Here is a 20,223-nt window from a genome sequence, read left to right as displayed (position 1 = left end):
CTCACAGTGTGCCAGGCACTGTTTGAAGAACTATTTATGTATTCAACTCATTTAATCATTATAGCAACTTTACAGAATAGGTACAATTATTTTTCCCATTTATAGATGAACATACCGAGGCACAGAAAGGTTAAATAAATTGCACCAAACTCCACAGCTAGTAAGTGCTGGGACCAACATTGCAGGCCTGGCAATCTGGCTCCAGAGTTCTTGCTCTTTCCACTCTACTCTGTTGACTGCCTTTAATGTGGGGATAATAACGCCTTCCTCATAGGGTCTAAGCGAGAGCTAGAAGATGGGAGAGGAGCTTACCTAGCCTGTGGGGGGACATGATATGTGACAGCAGTTATCATCACTAAGGTTCTCAGTTACCCCCGCCCTGCTCCCAGTCCCTGGCCCCTCCCTGAGTATCCAGCTAATCCTTTTGCCTCCCCCCAGGGACCTGCCCCACATCTGTCTGGTCTAGAGGCAGGGATATGGAGGGCAGTGACCCACAGAGAAGAGAGATAGCAAGCTGTGCTCCTAGCAAGGGCACCACCACCAGCCTCACCTGCTCAGTGAACAGATGAGGAAACGAAGACTCAGTGAGCAAGAGGGCTTTGCAGAGAGCAGCCTGCAGGTGGAAACAGAACTGAGGACAGAACCAGGTCTCCTGACTCCCCCATCCAAGGCACTTGCCCGGTCCCTTGCCAGGTGCAGGTGCTGCTGACAAAGGCTCAGTCGAGATAGCCACAACACTACTGGGGGCAGCAGTCATGTGTGCAGGAGCCCCACCCCACCCCACACATGGACTCACAGAAGGCCCGAGACAGGACTGGCTTTCAAGAACTCAAGTGAGGGCATCTCGCTAGAGGCTCCTTAGGGGGCCTGCAGTCAGTGGCTGGAGCACTGGGAAAGGCAGGCTCTGAGAACAGCCCAGAATGCCTTTGCTTCCCCCTGCTCCCAAGCAGAGCTCTAGTTTGTCCAGTCCCCATCCAATGGGAGCTGCCCCTCATGCAGCCAATTCCCAAGAGGAGCCCTGGAGGTCCTGCCCCAAAGGTGTGAGGGGCACTACCTTCCCTGAGAAGGCAGTGATGAGTCAGGGTGAACACTGAGTGTAGGGAAGAAGGCTAAACCCTGCATGCCAGCTACCCTGAACCCTGGGGGGGGGGTTAACCTCAGCTTGTTTTTCCAGCATCAGAATCACCTGAACGCTTACTAAAAGTAGACTCACAGGCCCCACCACTCACCAAACCTGAATCACTGGGAGGTGGGCCCAGGCATCTGCATTTTAAGTCAGCTGCCTAAGCCAAATGATGAGCTTCGGTATTATGAGAACCTACGCTGGAGCCCCTGGGCACAAGAAGGGATCTCAGAACAATCTTCTTGCCAAGAACACAAAGGTCACGAGCTCCTTGGATGCTGATGCTGGGGGTGGTGAAGAAATGGGGAGGAATGTTGAGAATGGGGTGGTAAAAAAAAAATCTTTACTCAATAATAAGAACTCCTCCCATTTTTGGCTTACCTATCCCCAGCCCTGTGCTAAGCTCTACACAAACACACTCCTCTAATCCTAAAAGCTCTATGAAATCAGGTCTATTCCTTTTCCTCCTTTACAGCTGTGAAAATCAAGGATCAGAGTCATGGACTAATTTGCCCAGCTTAGGAACAATAAGTGACCACCTGAGATCAGAAGCCAGGTCTTTTTGCTAGAGCTGGTGTTCTTAATTCCTCAGTCTTCCGCCTCCACCACAGGTACTGTAAATGTGGTAGAAACTATTTTAAGTGCTTTGCATAGCAACCCCAGGAAGCAGGAATCATTATTGCCCCTTCCCTGCCCTCAGCCTTTTACAAACGAGTAAACTGAGGCCTGTCAGCTCAGGTTGGTAAAATCCAAGATTTCTCCTGAGCCACCCGTCTCTCTTACTTATATAATTACAGGTGAGCCTGTGGCATGGAGACAGGGTGTCAGAGAGAGACAGAACCCCAGATTCAGCTACATGACTATTTTTTATTCAATATATTAAATATATTAATCAGAAAAGTCACATACTATAAATCCAGGAAAGTACACAAATATAAATGTCAGAATCTGTCATTTGTCTTCTTTCTAGAGTGACAGTTTATGTACACATGGAAGGAGGGTGGGAAGAGAGAGCAAGAAGGAGGCTGGAGAAGACTTGCCCAGGCTGATGGGGAGCCCCGTCCTTTCCTCCCACCCCCCATTCCCACCTCAACCTCTTCCTTCCTGTATTTACAGCAGCATTTGGCTTATTTACAGCATAGAGGTGTGTGTTAAAAACGGTTTATCTTACAAAAACACGAAGGCCAAGGCTGGGCTTGAGGGAATGGGTGGGGAGTAAGACAAATAGTGGGGGTCACCCCCGTGAACGCATTCCCCTCCCTCAGGGCTTGAGCTCCCTTCCAACCTCCCAGAGCAAGGGAAGGGTTCAGTCTGCAGCTCAAGCCCTGGTGGTGGGGGGGGTGCTTTGGGGGTCCGTGGGGCCATGGGCTGAAGGCACGTGGGGTGGAGTGTGAGCGTGCATCTGCACATGCACGCGCGTGTGTTCCTGGGCTGGGGTCAGAAGGGCAGTGTGTCCATAAAGATCTTGTCAACAATGGGCGGAGGGGGCACCAGGTCCTCCAGCTTGAGGTAGAAGATGCGCTGCAGGCCCTGGGTGCACAGGGTCCGCAGCTCAGGCAGCTTGCCCAGCAGGCGGGACAGGCAGCTGGCTGGCTGGGGCTCGCCCGCCACGGCCGAGACGTGCTCTTTCAGGCAGCTAGCGATACGGTTCTGCAGCTCCTCCACCCGTCGTGGCTCCTGCAGCCCGTGCCGGTCTGCAAACAGGGTGCGGGATTCACCACACAGCTTGGGACCAGACCCCTGAAAAGCCAGCCTCCCCCAGGCCTCTAAAACTCCTGCCACTGGCTCCCCTTGCACTCTGCAAAAGCACATCCACACACAAGCCCATTTGCCAGGCAGGATGCTGTCGATCCAGTCCCCGAAGCCACGGGTGCACTGCAGCCGTGCACTTCACCAGAAGTCTAAGAGGCCAGTAATGCTCATCATACTCAGGTTCCAAGTGAGAAACTGAGGCCCAGAGAGGTTAATGACTGGTCCAGGGTTATGTATTTTCTGGCTGGGCCAGTGAATTTTCCCCCAGATTGTTCTGAGAAGCCCCAGAGGTCAGCACCACACCCTCAGCAGCCCAGAGAACCTCTGGTTTTATTTTATATAGTTGGGTCTCAGGTGGAAATTAAGGAGGGAAAAAAGGTGAGGGGAGGTCGAGGTCTGACACTTAAAAAGATGTCTGGCAACCCCTACACTTAACACCAGAGTCCATCCTGCAAACTACGTGTATGTAAAGTACAAAACAGGCCCAACTGATCTCCAGTTAGAAGTCAGGAGAGGGTACCCTGGGGGGAGATGACTGCCAGGGGCTCGGGGGGCCTTGTCATATTGGTTTTTTTAATCAGGGGCTTGTTACAGAAGGGTGTCTAGTTAGTGAATACTTCGGTCTGTGTACTTTTCTGTATGCATAAAAGCAAACAAAAACCCTAGGCCACATACACGACACCTACACAGTCCGGACCCTGGGAAGTGTGGAATAACTCAAAAACCCACTTCAGTATTGGAGGCAGATGCAGCTGATCCTGAATCCCTGCTCTGCCACCTACCAGCTGTGCCGCTGTGAGCAAGTGCCTGCCCCTCTCTGACCCTTGTCATCCTTACTTCACCAGTGGGGAAGAGCATGGGGTATGCAGGGGCCCAGGAAGTGCTAGAAGCCAGCCCACTCAGGCCCTCCCCAATTCTTGCACAAGTGCCCTCCAGAGAAACAATGGATTTCCTCACCCCCACTCCCTTGGACCCAGCTTAATGCTAGCCACTCACCAGTGATGAGGACAAGAGCAGAGAGACAGGCGAAGGCAGGGACATCGAGGACCAAGCTGTGCAGGGACCGAGAGAAGGCCAGGATGCTGTCGATCCAGTCCCCGAAGCCACGGGTGCACTGCAGCCGGTGCAGCACCAGGCCTGAGCAGAAGATGAGCTTCCCCTCGCCAGGCTTAGACCTGGAGGGAGGTAGGCACAGACAGCGGTCAGGGTGGGTCAATGGCAGGGGCGGCAGAGGAAGGGGCCAGGCAGACAGCGGGCAGCTCACCGGTAGGCGAGGCGAAGGATGAAGAGCTCCAGGAAGGCAGACTCTAGCAGCAGGTCCTGGTCACCTGGCGACAGCTCGACAAAGCCAGGGATCTTCTCGGCCCACTTGCGGATCACCTCCAGGGAACCCGAGAGCAGATCATAGAACTGCTGCACGTCCCCAGCATCCTCCTTCCCAAAGCGGGGCAGCACCAGTTCCTGGAACTAAGAGGGGGTCCAGTGGGGTCAGCACCCCATGAAGGGTGCCATCCCAGGGCCACCATGTGCTACCGTGTCCTACACTTGGATGCCAGGTTATGGGAGTAAGACTGCAACTGAAATCCAGCAGCTTCAGCTGCAGGAAGGGCATGTTTTTCTAATCGGCCAGCCTAGGGGTGCATTTTCCCATCTGTCAGCACCAAGCAGGTGCCTCTTTTTTTAGTTTGTCAAACTGGAGGGGTTCCTCTTCTAATGTGCAAAAAGGCACTGAATGTGCTCGCAGCAGCCTGCCCCAGAGCAGGGTGGGGTGGGGTGGGGCCTCACCTTGGAGTAGTCCAGTTTGGCAGCGCTGGGCCCTGAGTCCAGATGCGCCCGGACCAGAGAGGTGAGGAGATTGGCAGGGGAGGCATCTGGGGGCTGCTTGGGTTTCGAAGGGAGCCGGCCTCGCCGCCCCTTCAGACTGTCTGTCCGAACAACTACAGAAAAATGGGCAGGGGTGAAGGGAGGAAGACACTCCAGGCACTCTTATCCCAAGCTGTGCACACTACTTCTGGACAGCACCCCTCTGAGCCCCAAAGACCGTGAAGCCCTGAGCCCCAGGGGACCCTACCATGACCTCCTTCCCATTCCTCACAAACCAGGGAGACAGAAGCTGCCTCTCATTCTTAAGCTCAGGGGAATGAAGCTGGGGCAGAAATAAAGTTCAGACATGCCTGCCCCTGGGGCCCACCAGGGCAGATGTCTGAGGGTCTCTGCCAGGTCCCCACCTGGCCCAGGCACGCGTATGTCCTGCTGGGCCCCTTCACAGCCACCCACCTTCCTTCACCATGCCCACAGCCAGGCACTTCTGGAAACGGCAGAACTGGCAGCGGTTTCGTCGCCTCTTGTCCACTGGGCAGTCCTTGTTGGCCAGGCAGATGTACTTGGCGTTTTTCTGTACTGTGCGCTGGGGGGAGGGGCACCACGGAACAGGCTGTCAGAGTATGGGGTGGGGAGGGGGTGAAGCCCAGGGGAGGGGACCGTCCAGATCCTGCTGCCATCACGGACAAAAGCTCTCTCTGTTCACAGCTATTTTTCTAACATTTGGGTGGCAGGGGAGGGAGAGATGGAGGGATGAGGAGGAAGGAGAAAGTCTTGGGGGCATTGGGGTAGGTTTCTGCCTCACAAGGAGGACCCTGGACCTAAAATTAAGGGCTAGGGGCTCCTTGGCAGTCCTGACACCTGTGCTTTTCAATATGCCTGTGTCCACCCACCCCTTCCTTGGGGTAGACAAGAGAAGACTGCGGAGGGGCTGGGGGCGGGAACGGGAAGCTAAAGCAGGCATCCAGCGCTGGGACAAACACACAGCCTGTTCCCGAGTCCACCCCCAGCCCTCAAGCACCAAGCCCTCTTCCCAGATCCTTTCATCTCTTGCCAGGAACACAAGTGCCTGGGGCCCCCCTTCCCACTAGGACCTTGAGGGGGGAGGACGGGCAGAGGAAAACCAGAGGATGGCCATCAGAACTTCCTCCTCTGGCTAGTCCTGCAGCCTGCACCATATGCCCACATCCAACTCCTCCCTCCATTGCCCTGCAGTCTCACTGGTGCCCAGGCACCCTGGCAAATGAAAGGTGCCATGTCCCTGCCGTCTTTGAGCTCCCAGGAAAGAGCCCACCTGGCAAGCTAGCCCTTTCCCACAGCCCGTTCACACAAGTATTTGGGAAAGGAACTCAAGGGAGACTGCAACAGACCCCTGTCGGAAGAAGACAAACCAATCGTTCCCCACTTCCTACACAGAGTCCCACCTAGGATAGTGCAGTACCTTGAAGAAGCCTTTGCAGCCCTCACAGGTGCGGACGCCATAATGCTGACACGAAGCATTGTCCCCACACACAGCACAGCGGCCCTCACTCCCGCCTGGAGCCCCACTCCGGGCCTTGGCCGGGGTCACAGGTGCATCCAGCATCCCTGAGCTTTCAAGGTGTGGGGAAGTTGGGGCCAGGCCTGGGAAAGCCATTGGCATGGAATAGCCCTCCCCCTCCCCCAGCTGGTGGGTGGCCTGTGAAGGGAACAGCTTCAGGGGGCTTTGAGCCAGGTTGGAGCTAGGACCGGTTGGGGAGCTGAAGGAGAAGAAGGCTGGTGGTTGAGGGGGCCCAGAGGCCTTGGGCAGCTGCTCTGTCCATGCCCGCAGGCCTTCATAAGTCTGGCTGGGTGAAAAGTGGCCAAATGAGCCATCCCAGGGAGAGAGCTGGGGTGGCTGGAAGCTGGGTGTGGATGGTGATGGGGCTGAGCAGGGACTTCCATAGTAGTCAGAGCCGCTGGAGGACAGGGTCTCATCTAGTGGGCCGCTCAGGGTGCCTGGGTAACAGCCATACACCTGGAAGTCCTCGAACTTGAAGGAAGCAGAGGCAGGGGAGGTGGCTGAGGAGGAGGACGTGGAGGAGGACGTGGAGGAGGCTGAGGAGCAAGGCTGGGCTGTTCCTGGCAGCTGGTAGAGGAAGGTGTCAAACTCTCCTGTGTAGCCGTCCATGAAGGTACTGAAGCTGGGCAAGGCAGTGGGGGCAGTTGGGGCCGCCTCAGGGCTGGCCAGGTCCATGGTGGGCTTGCTGAGCTCAGGAGTCAGGGGGTCACTGGCCAGGTGGTCATGGGGTCCTGGGCTCGGTGCTGGTGTCCCATACTGGGCTTGGATACAGGGCATCTCTGGAGAGGAAGGAGACACAAGGGAGAGGAGGGGAGGAGTCAGTGGGAGAAGCCTGATCTCAAAGAATATGCCCCAAAGGCAGCCAGGTGGCAGGAATTCCAGACTAGAGATGGGACACCAAGACGTTAGGGTTACAGCCCACCACAGAACCCAGGATTCCTGTCTCCTGGCCATAGCATCATCTAAACCTACATGCCACAAAGCCGCTGGGCAGTGGCCCAGCAAGAGTGGGCTCAGTCAGAAGGCCAGCCACACCCCAGCCAGCCTGGGAACCCTAGGGAAAGGCATCCAGCCAGCAGCTCTCTGCTGGAACAGGGGGAAGCTGTGTTCCTTCAACCCCCTCCCCCTCCCCCACTGGGTAAGGAGTAGGCAGGGCCTTAACCAGTCACCAGGAGTAGACAGATTGTTTCTTCAACTAGGCACTTGCTGGGAATATTCCCGGGTATACCCCATCCCTCTCTGCAAAACTCCTTCTAGAAATGGAAGAGGAGCTGGGAGTGAAGGCCCAGAGCCTACCCCTACCTAAGAAACAACACAGCCGCTCCTGAGCCTGTCCCTACCCCCTCCTCTACCCCCACCCTGCACACTGAGCAAAGGCTGCAGATCTCACACACACCACCATCTTGCCATCTGGGGCTGGGCACCAGCTCTCTACACTGGCTGGGATGCTCCCAGAAGCAAAGAGGAAGGGACCCCAGACCTCATCACCAAGTCCCCAGTTCCCCAGGGGACCAGGTAACCTGGCTCCAGACCTTTAAAGGCCATATGCTAGAGGGAGGCTGGGGGGCAGCAGTGGGGAGAGCCGAGGGATGAAGCAAGAGGGAGGATAGAACAGCCCTCGGACCGCCAGGAGAATGAACAGTCCCCGAGAGGAATTTCGCTGCTATCCCAAAGCATTTCTCCCTGTTATTTTTATAAGAGAACTCTCAGAGTCCAGCCAAGGACATAAGGGTGATTCTGTAGCAAGGAGAAGGAGCCTGGTGCTAGATAGATGAAAGATGTCCTGCCCCTACCTGGGTTCTTCCATTAAAACAGCGCTTGTGCCCTGAAAAATCCAGAGCTCAGGCAAAGGGAAGTGCACACCTTCAACCCTAAGGAGCCTGGAGGAACAGGGAGATCATTAAATTCACAGAGACAGTTCAAAAAATTATTCCAAGGACAATCTCCCTCCTCACCTCCCTTCCCGGGTCGGCATGAATCTGGCCTCACAGTCAGGGAGGGGAGGTGGGTAAGAAATCAAGCTAGAACAGAGAGTACCAAGAAAAAAGGGGTACAGTGGATGGGGGCAAAAGCTGTTCCCACTCCCAGGCCTACAGCCCAGGGAGTCCTCTGTTCTAGCCCTTCAACCACCTCCATGGGCAGCTCTACCCCGGCCTGAAACTCATTTCACCGACCCTCAGGGCTCTGGCCCCACCTGCCCGGTGGCACCCGTCCACAAGCATACAGCCCTGGGCACCTGCTTGAGATAAGGGTGGCCACGTCTCCTTGCACTAGGACAGCCCGGGCAGGGATGGGTTGGGGGTGGAGGAAGAAAGGCAGCAGCCACGCAGGGGCTGGGCGTTCCAGCCTTATTCAAATCCTGTTTCTCCACTTGGACGTCCCACATCCGGATCAACCCCCACCAACCTATGCCTCCCCCACCCCCCCCAGCTTCCAGACAGTACAGGTACTAAACACCACAAGCCAGGACCTACATCCAGCCCCATGGGGGTGGGGTGGGGGAAGCAGTCCAACAGGGAGGAGGAAGAGGCGGGGCTGGAGGAGGGAGTGGGGAGAATCCGGCTTCAGGCAGGTCCTGGCAGCAGTGTGGTTTGCACCTGTTATGCGAACCAGCCTCAGGCTGCACCCTACCTGAGAGATCCTACAGGGACTACTGAGGGAAGGACAGCAGAGGTGATCACCATGAGAAGCTGGTGTGGTGCGAGGGGCCCTATCCTCCAGGTAGCTCCATACCAGAGGCTCCAACACTGGCAACTTCTATCAGGATCCCCAAGGACTAGGGTTTCCAAACGCACACAGAGGAGTCAAGCTGCAGCTAAAACCCCCTCCCTGCCATGCTTCCAAGAGAGACCCTGCCTTGACCCTAAGAAGACTCACTTATTCCAGTACACAGCCAGCACCCCTTCATAGTTCAGCCACCAGCCCTAGCCATTTCCTTCTGTAGTCCAGAGGTCTACTAAAAGAGCCCAGATAGAAAGCAACTTCAGGGTGGAGATCCCTGCAAACTAAGCTACAACCTCTAAAATGTTAAGAAAGCAACTAGGAGCATGGGGGTGGGGGTGGGGAGAGGGGCCTGCGAGACTGGAAGAAAAAAGACCCTTTTCGAAATCCAAGCCTGGCTGGAGTCTGATGGATCCCAGCATCACCCAAGCTCAGCGTGCCTTTTCAAATCCCAAGAACAGAGACAGCCCCCCTTCCCCGTGAGCACCCATGTCCAGAGCACCGTGTGCCGACTTGGGCACCCTGAGAGATTGAACTAAGGCCAGCCGCCTGCTGGACAAGTCCTCTCTCCCGGCACTAACCCCAACTCCTGTGGCTTTCACCTTGCACAGACGCTCCCCCACCCCTCCCCACCCCCGTCCCCTGGCGTCCATCGGAACTCTGGTCCACATCCCGCTCCCATCGCCACCCCTAATCTCACAACTGCACAGTACCCTCGACCTCCCGCACCCCGACCCCACCACATCCCTTCTGCCCGCGCGTACACCGTATGTTCTGCATGCAATCACCCCAGAAAACCAAAACACAGACACCCGCTCATTTGCACGCTCCCGGCGGGGACACCTACCCAGCCGGCTCCGGCTCCCCCCGTCCGGGGCTGGTCCCCGAGTCGCAGTCTGGTCTCGTAAGCGCTCCCGCGGTCCCCGCGTGCACTCCCCCAAGTTTCGCTGCCTCTGCCACTGGGGCTCCCCGGCCCGGCCGGACCCTCCTCTTAAAGGCTCCGTGACGCACGGGGAGGGGCGGGGGCGCCACTGACGCACAAGGCCCGGCGAGCTTTGGCCATACAAGGGCGCGGGGGGCGGCGCGGTTCCGGCGGGAGGCGGACAGGGGGAGGCGCGGGGACGGGGAGCCCGAGGGGGCGGGGCGAAGGGGGGGCCTGGAATGTCTGCGCGCGTGACGCACGCGGGGTTCCATTGACGCAGGGAGCGCGGATGGTTTGATCTATAAATAGTCCCCTCGCGCCTGCCGCGCCGGCTAAAAATAGCACCTCCCGGACTCGCGAGGCTCCCCCCTACCCGAACCCAGGACCCAGGCCCGGGCCCCCACGTCCGAAATAACAGACCGGGAGGGTCAGGGCCCGAGAAGAGGGCGCGCTAGAGCTGCGACCGCGGGGCTTCCCCGGACGAGGATCTCCTCACCCCGCGGCTGCTCCCTCAGTGCCCGGCCCCGCCTTTGCAGCCTCCCCGCGGGTTCTCGCAGGCCTGGGCCGTCGCTCTCTGCTGCCGCCGGACGGCCAGGGCAGGCCGAGGGCTGGGGCGGCCAACTCAGGGAACACCTTGGGGAGCCCTCACCCCCACCTCAGCTTGACCGGTTTTCCTCAGCAGTCTTAGGCAGAGACGCAGCCCCAGAAAGTCCCGCTTACTTCCTTCCCCCGAGATTCCCAGGTAACGACGGCAGAAGCACCTTCCCCAGGGCACGGTTTTGCCAGGCCCAAGCTCAGTCAGCGGGTTCGGCTCCTCAGGCTAAGTTAACTTCATTTCTTACCGGTCCCCTCCGCAGCCCCTTACAGGGTGAAAGCACCCTAACTGGGAAATTGCTAAATTTCTGAGCCAGGTGGGGCCTGAAAAATCTTTTCAAACTCCATTTTATAAATAAACAGGTTCAGAGAAACAATGGCCCTTGCTCGAGATCACACAGGTGGAACCCGCGTCTCTAGGGAATCTTTTCAAGCGCTCTTACCCATACCGCCAAGCCCCACTATGACCAGGGAGCACCCGCACTCCCATCTCTCCCTACCTCCCGCACCTGTGGGGCGAGCAGTTCTGCTTTATAGCCTGCCAGGGCTGGATCTGGGCAGAGACCAAACTGTACCCACCCGGAGGCTTCCCTGGCCCAGCTGTTACCCCTCCACTCCATCCCACCCTACACCTGGAGAGCCCTGGCCCACTAGATAAAAGAGAGAAAGGAAAGAGGGCTAATATTTTCAAGGAGATGGGAACTCTTCCCCATCCCACTGGGCTCCACACCTTCTCCCCGTAGGAGTTTCTGCTTCCACTGAACCTGCACCCACAACACCTGCTCTCACCTCATCTGGTCATCCTACCTGCCTCCCTCCACCCAAGAAACACTTCCTGTTCCGCATTTCTACCCTCATCTCCCACCAAAGGTTTCCCACACCCATGTCTCCGGCTCCTACTTCTGCCTACTCAAGCACCTCAAACTTCATCCATTCCAGACACAACTTGTCATCTCCCCACTCCCCACCCACTACTTTCACCTCTGCTCCTCATGCCCCATGTGCATCTTTTCCTTTTGTCCTGAAATTCTCTTTTGAAACACTTCTTGGATCCTACTGCCAGCCACTGACCACACCTCACTGGTACCTGAGGGCAGCGGACCCACTTGATGGGCCCAATGACCTCTCCTCCTCCTCACCATGTCTGTTAAGAAGCCCTCCACTCAATGCATGAGGCTTTAGGACATTATGTTGAGTGAAATATGCCAGACACAAAAGGAAAAATATTATATGCTCTCACTAATATGAACTAAACATAATAAGCAAAACTCATGGAGTGAACATCTAGAATATAGATTACCAGGAGATAGAATGAGGGAAGAGATTGGGGAGCTGATGCTTAATTTGTACATAATTTTTAATAAGGTTGACTGTAAATGTTTGGGAATGGATAGAGATGATGGTAGCAGGTTATTGTGAGTGAAATTAACAGCGCTGAATCGTGTGTCTGATTGTGGTTGAACGGGGAAGTTTAGGGTTGTGTATGTCACTATACAGAAAGCTAGAGGATGAAACATGGGACTGTATAACATTGTAAACTTGATCTTGGACGATGAAGGTGGTTGTAAGTACAAATATAAGAATGTTCATCCATGAACTAGAACAAATGTATGTCACTGTTAACAAGATGTTAAAAATGCAGTGGTGGGCGGGCCGCGGTGGCTCAGCGGGCAAAGTGCTTGCCTGCCATGCCGGAGGACCTCGGTTCGATTCCCGGCCCCAGCCCATGTAAAAAACAAACAAACAAACAAAATACAATAAAAAACAAGAAGATGTTTCCCTTTCTTCCTTCCTTCCTTCCTTCTCTCTGTCTTTCCTTCCCTTCCTCCCTCTTTAAAAAAAAAAAAAAAAAAAAAAATGCAGTGGTGTCATTCAGTGGTTGAATGCTCACTTGCCATGCAGGAGACCTGGGTTCAATTCTTGGCCCATGCACCCCTCCCCCCAAAAAATAAGGTGGTATACAGGGGGAAATATATCTGATGTATAGTTTGCATTAGGACTATAGTTAACAGTAATATGATAATATTCTTCCATCAATTGTAAAAAAGATACCAAATAAGTGTCAATAATAGGGGGGTATAGGGTTTTTCTTTTTGGAGCAATGAAAATGTCTAAAATTGATTGTGGTGATAAAAGCACAACTCTGTGATTACACTGACAGCCACTGATTATACACATTGAATAAACTGTATGGTGGGAATAAAACTGCTTTTAAAAAAAAAGCCCTTATCCAGCTTGTCCCCTCGCTTTAACTCCACTCAGTCCACCATAGATGGAGCATATAATACCAGTTTCATGAAGTGATCTAGCCAGAACTTACCACAACTCCTTGATCCCAGCATAAAATTTCAACATGAACCCGGGTTCACACAGCTCTGGGTTTTCCCAATCATCTTCCAAGGACATTCAAGGTCCCCTGGTTGAGGCTAAAGCCTGGGCAGGGCAGTGTGCACGGGACCCATCTAGGATCCCCACCCCACTTCAGCCAAAGTTTCATGTTCTTCCCTCCATCCGATCTGACCAATAAAGACGAGTGTATTCTCTGTTGCTTGTGCAATCTGTGCTCAAGGCCAAACTCTCTGAAAGTTGAGGCAGCCCTGAACCCTAGCATCTTCCTCCTTTCACCACCACCTTCCTATTGTAAAAAGTAGCACAGACCCTCCTGTGGGCTGAGACCACCCATGAGCCCCAGAGAGCTCAAGTGCATGAAGAGCTGTCCAGGTCCCTAGTGTAAATCTCAGCCTCCAGCCTCCAGCCCAAACCAGGCTCCACCTTCCCAGACTGCCACAGAATGTAAAGGCTTCAGTCTTCTGCCCCGAACCAGAGGGAAGGTGAGGCAACTGCGGCTGCCACCTGGCCATGCTCGTGCAGGCAGGGATACTGGGGGCAAGAGGGAGGGGGTAGTGCTGTCTGAACCCACCATGCTCTGAAAACAATAAGGCACCAGGAGAAAGAGGCAGAGCCGACAGTGGAAACAAAGCTGGAGCCTCCCAGTCAGATCCCGGTGTGGAACACCCAGCTCAGGACAGAGAGGAGAAAAGGGAGGGTAGCCTGGGATTCCCAGGGGGTGGAGGCCAGTTAAGGTAGAACTCTGGGGACAAGCATAATTGATAAAGACGTTTTGGAAGGCCCAGAACATAAGCTAGTGCCAGGCTGGACAGAAACCCCCAATGGACCTCGAGCCCAGCCTTCGAGAGCTCACTGGGGAACTGAGGGAAGGGTAGGTAATGATAAGAGAGCTGATAACCCTTATAAGTACCTTAGACTACACCTTCCCACCACCTACTTTTGCACATGCTGTTCCACCCACTGGGCACACTGTTCCTTTTCCTCCCTTCTGCTCTAATTCTACTGATCCTCCAAGACTTCAACTCAAATGTCACCCTCTGAGCCAGCCCAACTCTTACTAACAAACTCCTTCTCACTGGGGGAGGGTAGTGGAGAGTGGAAGATAGGGGAACAGGGCAAGGCATAACCTTTCCAAGTACCAGTCAAGTGTCAGTCCTTGGGCCAGGATGCATCACACAGATCCTTCCACTTAGCCTTCTCCCCAACATTCCCAGATTTGGAATCACTGTCCACATTTTATAAATGAGGAAATGGGGTGACATTCAGAGCAGTACTCAAACCCAGGTTCCCTAACTCCCAGTTCTGTGCTGGACCCACTGCCCTCAACTCTGAACTCCCAAAGCTGTGGCTTATGGCCGAGTGGGCCTTGAGCTCTCACAAGTATGCCACGAACACACACACACAGCCTGTAAACTGAAAACAGTGGTACCTAAGAAAGGGTCTTTGGTGGGATTGGTAACATTCTAGTACCTGATCCAGGGATATTCACTCTGGAAATTTCATTGAACTCCAATCTTAAGATATTACACCTATCACGTATGCACTTTTCTGTACAGTATGTTATACTTAAAAAAAAATTTACTTAAAAAATAGCCATGCCTTGATAAGAGGGACATATTCATTCAAATGGATGCAGATGCCACTGAAATTTACTGAGCACAAATTCATTTAAGAGGGTGTTCCTGAAATCGTGATGGCTGTTTCTCATTTTGCACTTTTTCTATCAACAGGTACACAAGTAGGAACCACAGCATCTGACATTTGAAAGGGGTCCTCATGCTGTCAACGTAGTATGCTTCTGAACCATTTGCCAGGCCTTTCCCTGCTCCTAATCAAATCTTATGGGATCTTATCATGTGCTCGGAACTGCACCCCCTACCAGTATGTGACCTCCACGAGGATAAGGCACTGTCTCCCCTACCTGGGAGGGGGTGCTCTTCCTGCATCCCCAACAATAAGTAGCTCAGGGCACGGTCAAAATGGGCAGCCAACATCCACCACTGTTCCCCAGCTGAGAGGGAGGGCATGAGTTGGGTAAACAGAGGATGGAAGAAGTTGAATTGCACAGCCTCTTTCCCAGGCTGCCCACTGCACCCTCTCCCCCTGCCCCACCTTGGGCTCCACTAGCTCGACCCCTGCTGAGCAGAGGGCAGGAACTTGCCCTACTTTCACCAAGACTATCCCCACCCACAGCCCTCCACACCCTTCCCGTGGGGTAGGTCAGGGGGATGAAGCTGCTTAGAAGTGGCGCTGGGAGCTTCCCCTCCTCAGCCCCAGAGCCTATCACCAGCCCAGACCCAGCCACTTCCTCTTCCTGCCTTGACAGTGGGCAGGGGGATTTATGCTGTGGGCAGGGAAGCACTGCCTACTGCCCTGGGGGGCTTCCCATGGGCAGCTCTGGGAACTGGGGTGAAGGGTCAGACCCAAGCCTCTGGCTCTGATTTCCTGGCCCTTGCCCTGTCCCTGACATGACCACAAATGTCCTTACCCCCCACCCCCAAACAGACACCCAAGGGCTCGGTCAGGTCAACCACTGACCCCTGCCCCAGCACCCAGCAAGGGGCAAAACATAGAGAAGCCATCAGAGGTGTCCTTGATCAGGAGCCAGCAGGCCTGGTGTGCGACCAGGGACAGTTTCTTGCCCTGCTCACCACTGTTTTCCTCATCTGCCCAATGCAGACAACATCCCAAGTCCTGGTACTGTGAAAATTCAAGTCACTAAAGGAAGGGAGGGGCTCAACAGCCAGACGGGGCACTGTCTGGAGGCCTGGACTCTAGGGAGCTGCAGCAGAATCTGGGGCTGGCAGGGGGCAGGGAAGGGGGACACCAGGGTCCTTAGCCCGCCTAGGGAGCCAGCACCAGCAGTTCCCTTCTCTGTGACCTAGAGAAGAACAGCTCTCCCCCTTCAGGGCTGCGGGACAGGAAATGAGAGTGTGCCCAGAGACGTGGCTCCACCCATCACCAGGAAAATTCTTTATGCAGCAAGTGTCCAATTAATACTCGGGAGAAAGCTGGTTAATTAAGGAAGTCAGGCCTCTCTCCATAGAGGCCATCTTCAGGACAGTGATTTCTCCACCCCACCCCCTCCAGGCCAGAAGAAATGAACTAACCTACAGCATAAAAGACTAAGATCAGACTTCAAGGAGGACATCCAGACAGAGCCAGAAAACACAGACAGGATCAGGAAGGTCTTTCGGAAAAGGTCAGCCCAAGCCTCATTTGCACTCTCCTCAAATCTCACTCCACGCCTCTCTCAGTGTGCTCAGCTCCTGGCCAGTTCCTCTCCCCACCCTCCTTGGAGGGTCTCCCACCACCTTGCAGAACACTCACCAAATTCCCCTACCCCTGCCTAAGGCCTCCACCCAACCTCTGTGGGCAAAATTTCAAATTCCAAAATAAAAACCCTCTGATAACAAGCTCCAGCCGGAAAGAGTGATGCACTTTCCTATTGTTAAAGTATTTTTAGTCACAGGCTCTGGATTCATTTAGAGACTCACGTTCAGAAAGGGAAAATTTTCTGAGAACTGAGAAGGAGAGCACAAGAGCCTCCCACGTAAGAGCCACAGCAGATTCCATGTCGGGACGAAGCCCCTGGCCCTGCTCCCAGGGAGCGTGTTTGTGGCAAATAGGTTGGCAGACTTGTCAGACCTCTCTTCAACCCTGCTTCTCAGGCACTGTAAGCAACTGAAAAGCCAGGCAAGGACAGTGGGGAAGGGTCTGCGAGCCCCAATCTGGCCCCCAAGTCTCTAGACCAGCTAGAAAACTCAGAGGCCAGTCCTGAGGTACCCTGATAGACACAAAACTCACTGCAGCGTCCCTCCCTCCAGGGCCGGGCCAGGCCACGCGATGGGCGAGGAGGACTGAGAGCCTGTTGGAAATCTCTAAGGAAGGCGATGCATGGCATCACCTGTCTATCTCCATGTCTCCTAGCTCTCAGTCACCAAGTGTTCCCAAGTCCAAGTCCACCTTCCAACTGAGGTCAAGCCTACTCACTTTCATTCCCGGGTTCATTCCTGGAGCCACCCTTGCTCCCTCTTCTTCCCTCACCTCTCAAAGTTTGGCATAGCAGTCAAAATAGAAAAAATCCAATCAGCCCAGCTCCCGTGCCTCAGTTTCCCCATTCCAAGACTCACCAGCTTCCTCCTCACAATTTGACCTTCAGAGATCCTGGGCAACCACAGGAAAGGAGAATCCTGGTTTCGGTTGGGGGCCCTTCCTGGTGGCCTCGGGGAGCCCTGTGGAGAGAGACGTGACTGCCCTCCCCAGCTGCCCTGTACCAGCTGAGAAGTGTCTGGACGTGGAGCTCTCTCCAAGCCAGTATGTCCTCTTCTGTTTATATAGCAGAAACCAGAGCCGGCCTCTGGGGATGGGGGGGAGCCAACGCGGGGCCCTCTTGGCTAGGGCCTAACTTTGGCCCAGGTCAGCAAGAACTCAAAATAGTCAGCTGACGGGAGCCCCGGTGTGAGCGTGACCCTGGGCCCATGCCCAGGCCTGGCAGACAGGTGCCCACGTCACAAGACCAGCGGCTCAAACACTCCCAGGGCCCCTGCGAGCAGCCCCTTGGGGTGGCCTTGGCAGAGTATCCAGCACGGGAGTTCCATCCAATCACCACCATCACCCAGACAACAGGGTAAACACAAGAAGTTCTGCCCACCCAGTGCTTCTGTGTAGCCGGAGGGAAAGCCAGGAGCTTGGGAATCCAGGTCAGGCCTGGGGGCAGAGGTGGGGGCCAGCGGAGGGAAAGTGCCTGGCCACTGCTGTCATCCTCCCTCACGTGCTCCCCAAGGCCACATCTCTGGCTGACCAGAGACACCTGCCTCTCCCACTGACCGTAATTCCTCTCTCCGCCCTGGCCTGAGGTGGCTGGTGCAGAACCTGCTGCCAGCCAGAGGCCAGGTGCACACCCAGCCCAGCCCCTGGAACAGGAGACCCTGCCTCCCCGCTTCCACCTAGGCTCAGACCGGACACCCTGTCTTCCTCCCTCTGCACATTGAACACCAAGTTCACACGAAGCAACAGTGTTTGGAGGGGTTGGGGGAGGAGATATTGAGCCAGCTCCTGCTTCATCTGGAGGGCTCTCAGTCCTGAGGGCTCTGTTGCTCAGTGATGCTCTTCAGTACAGGGGAAGGAGGAAAGGGACCACAAGGACCCTGTCCAGAGTCCCTGTCCCTGTGCCAGGTTGAATTCCCAGCTCCCTCAGGTGGCCGTCAAGACTCAGTTCCTTTAGCCCCATCTCAGCATCTCAGATCCCCCAAGGAAACAGCAGGTGGACTGTCTCACCCTCACCCTCACCCTCACCGACAGACTAGCTTGCTCCTTCTCTGGAAGCACCCTCAGCAATAAAGATGTGTCCTCCACCATTACACCGGGCTTTCAGGCTGGCCCTGAGACCCAGGACACCTGGATTCTAGGCTGCGCTCTATACATATGCCCTGTGGGACCTTGAAAAGTCCCTTCTCCCCTCTGTAATTCAGTTTCTTCATCTGTAAGAGGAGGGGGTGAGCAAGAGAGCCAAGGATTCCTCTAGCCATAGCCACAAGTCTGGGATTTTCCCTCTCAGGGATGTCGGATGAATAGTGGAGGGTTTGTGCCTGCCCTTTGTTAGCAGCTATGATCCCACCAAGATTCCCCCCATCCATGAGGCCACTTCCTCATACCACGGACTCTGCAGGCCCTATAGTCCTGCCATGATGGGAAGGGGGGACAGTCGGCAATCTTTCTGGGGAGGGGAATCTCAGCCTTCCCTTCATGCACTCCCTCTGGAATGAGGTCTACAACATGGAAACAGGCCAGATGCCCCCACCCCACCCCCACCTCTGCCAGCTTTGCCCTACTACACTCCCAGCCCAGACCCAAGTTCCTCAACCCCATCCCATCAGCTTCTTGGAACCAGGCAGGTGCTATGCTGGGGGCACCTGTCAGGCTCCTCCCTACCACCCGTCTGTGGCACCTGGCCCCAGAGTCCTCCCAGCCTATCCTGCTGAGAAAATCAGGCTTCCCCTTTTCTCGCCCCCATGCACTCCCACCACAGAAGAAATCAGATCTCCTGATGCTGTTTAGCACCGTGCCTGCCACCTCTGCAGGGCTTCCCCCTCCACCCCCCAAACCACATCCACCTCAGGCAGCTCCACACCCACCCCTGCCCCCCAAACCCAACTGCACAGGGGGCCCAAGGGTGTACAAATGACAACAGTAGAGCACTTACCACCCTCAGTGGACCAACAGGCCTTGGCCAACACTCAAACCATCCCTTCGGGGCCTGGCAGGCAGATTCAGGACACCAGGGAGGAGCCGGGGCTAGCCCCTGTGCATGGTGGAGGCCTACGGAAGAGTCAATGTCAGAAAGGAAAAACCACCCATCCAGCAGGCGCATTCCCTGGAGACAGCCCAGCCAGGAAGCACAGGAGCGGGTACAGCAGCAGGACTCAGCCACAGGGGCAGACAAGCCAGCCCGAGGTCCCCGCCTGGGCTAGTTGTCAGGGGCTGGGGGCCCACACTCTGGGAAAAGCGCTCCCGGGATATGAGGTGTGACCAGCTGCTGCTGATGGCACCTGGGGTACCTCAGAGCCATAGATCCTTGCCAGTGCGCAGCCCCTCAGCCTCTTACCCCACTCCTGAGTGAGGGTGCCTCAATCTAGCTCCCAGCCCCGTGGCATGCACAAAAGGGCCTTCTGTAGGCAGAGAAAATGGTGACAGTGTGACGACAGAACAGGACACATCCCTCTCTCCTTCAGGGGCTTTAGCTTGGCCCCCAAAGCCTCAGGGCCTCCAAAGGGCACAGCTCCATGCCCCTGTCTCCTGGCAGCCCAGCCTTCTAACCTCTGTGATGGACTCCAGTCCCCAATGGGAAGGCCTAACTGAGAGCAGAGTGGTTAAGAGCACAGATGCTGGATCCCTGACTGCCTGGGTTGAAATCCCAGCTCCATCTCCTGTAACCTTGGACAAGTTATATAACCACGCTGTGTCTAGGTTCCTCGTGTGTCAAAATGACAATCAGAGAACTGTCGTCAGTCCTAAAGTGAGTTAATATGTGTAAAAGAGTGAGAACAGTACTGAGTACACATATGTGCTATATAAATATTAGCTTCGTGATTAGTATAAATTAAATAAGGACACACAAAAGCTACACCACCAGACCCAGGCTCCCACTGCCAGCCACTCCTGGACACCTGGCCTCTCCATCACGCTTGATGCCAACTGTGTGTCCCACCCCCACCTTCTGCTCACCAGCCAACCCCACAGGCGCCCTACCTCCCTTCCCCTCTTCCCAACCTCATTTAGCCCTCTCCTCTTCCAGATGGGGCCCAGAGTGAGAGCAGGGTAGGCCCAGGATTGGCCCTCACTGTTATCAAGTTGCCTTTCAAGCCAAGATGAAGTTTGTGACAAGGGAAGTAGGTGTTT

The 20,223-nt window shown here is 55.1% G+C and overlaps 1 protein-coding gene across 5 annotated transcripts; it reads right to left on the bottom strand.

Annotated features, from left to right (window-relative positions):
• Positions 1-1,970: 1,970 nt before the first annotated feature.
• On the bottom strand, positions 1,971-19,945 carry NR4A1 (nuclear receptor subfamily 4 group A member 1). Of its 5 annotated transcripts, none has more exons than XM_077110739.1 (8): positions 19,028-19,945; positions 16,956-17,057; positions 6,138-7,015; positions 5,153-5,282; positions 4,661-4,812; positions 4,140-4,342; positions 3,872-4,050; positions 1,971-2,817 (listed from the first exon to the last, which is right to left on the bottom strand). In XM_077110739.1, exons 3-8 carry the CDS (start codon positions 7,011-7,013, stop codon positions 2,561-2,563), a joined length of 1,797 nt encoding a protein of 598 aa, XP_076966854.1. In that variant the 5' UTR covers positions 7,014-7,015; positions 16,956-17,057; positions 19,028-19,945; the 3' UTR covers positions 1,971-2,560. The 5 variants fall into 5 exon arrangements, with proteins under 5 accessions (XP_076966854.1, XP_076966855.1, XP_076966856.1 ...); XM_077110740.1 differs by lacking the exons at positions 16,956-17,057; positions 19,028-19,945 and adding exons at positions 8,030-8,116; positions 9,805-9,943; XM_077110741.1 differs by lacking the exons at positions 16,956-17,057; positions 19,028-19,945 and adding exons at positions 8,030-8,116; positions 8,431-9,777.
• Positions 19,946-20,223: the final 278 nt, after the last annotated feature.

Source organism: Tamandua tetradactyla, chromosome 7 (assembly GCF_023851605.1).
Source record: "Tamandua tetradactyla isolate mTamTet1 chromosome 7, mTamTet1.pri, whole genome shotgun sequence".
NCBI lineage: Eukaryota > Metazoa > Chordata > Mammalia > Pilosa > Myrmecophagidae > Tamandua > Tamandua tetradactyla.
The sequence above is the reverse complement of the archived record's forward strand: the minus strand, read 5'-3'. Positions and strand labels throughout refer to the sequence as shown.

Bases quoted from the DNA above. Each gene is read 5' to 3' on its own strand.
- NR4A1 (XM_077110739.1), bottom strand. From the start codon at position 7,013: ATGCCCTGTATCCAAGCCCAGTATGGGACACCAGCACCGAGCCCAGGA. The intron at 5,283-6,137 runs GTACTGCACTAT...CCCTCCCCCCAG, and splicing joins GCTGCAAAGGCTTCTTCAAG to CGCACAGTACAGAAAAACGC. The intron at 2,818-3,871 runs GTGAGTGGCTAG...CCCTGTTTGCAG, and splicing joins TGCTCTTGTCCTCATCACTG to ACCGGCACGGGCTGCAGGAG.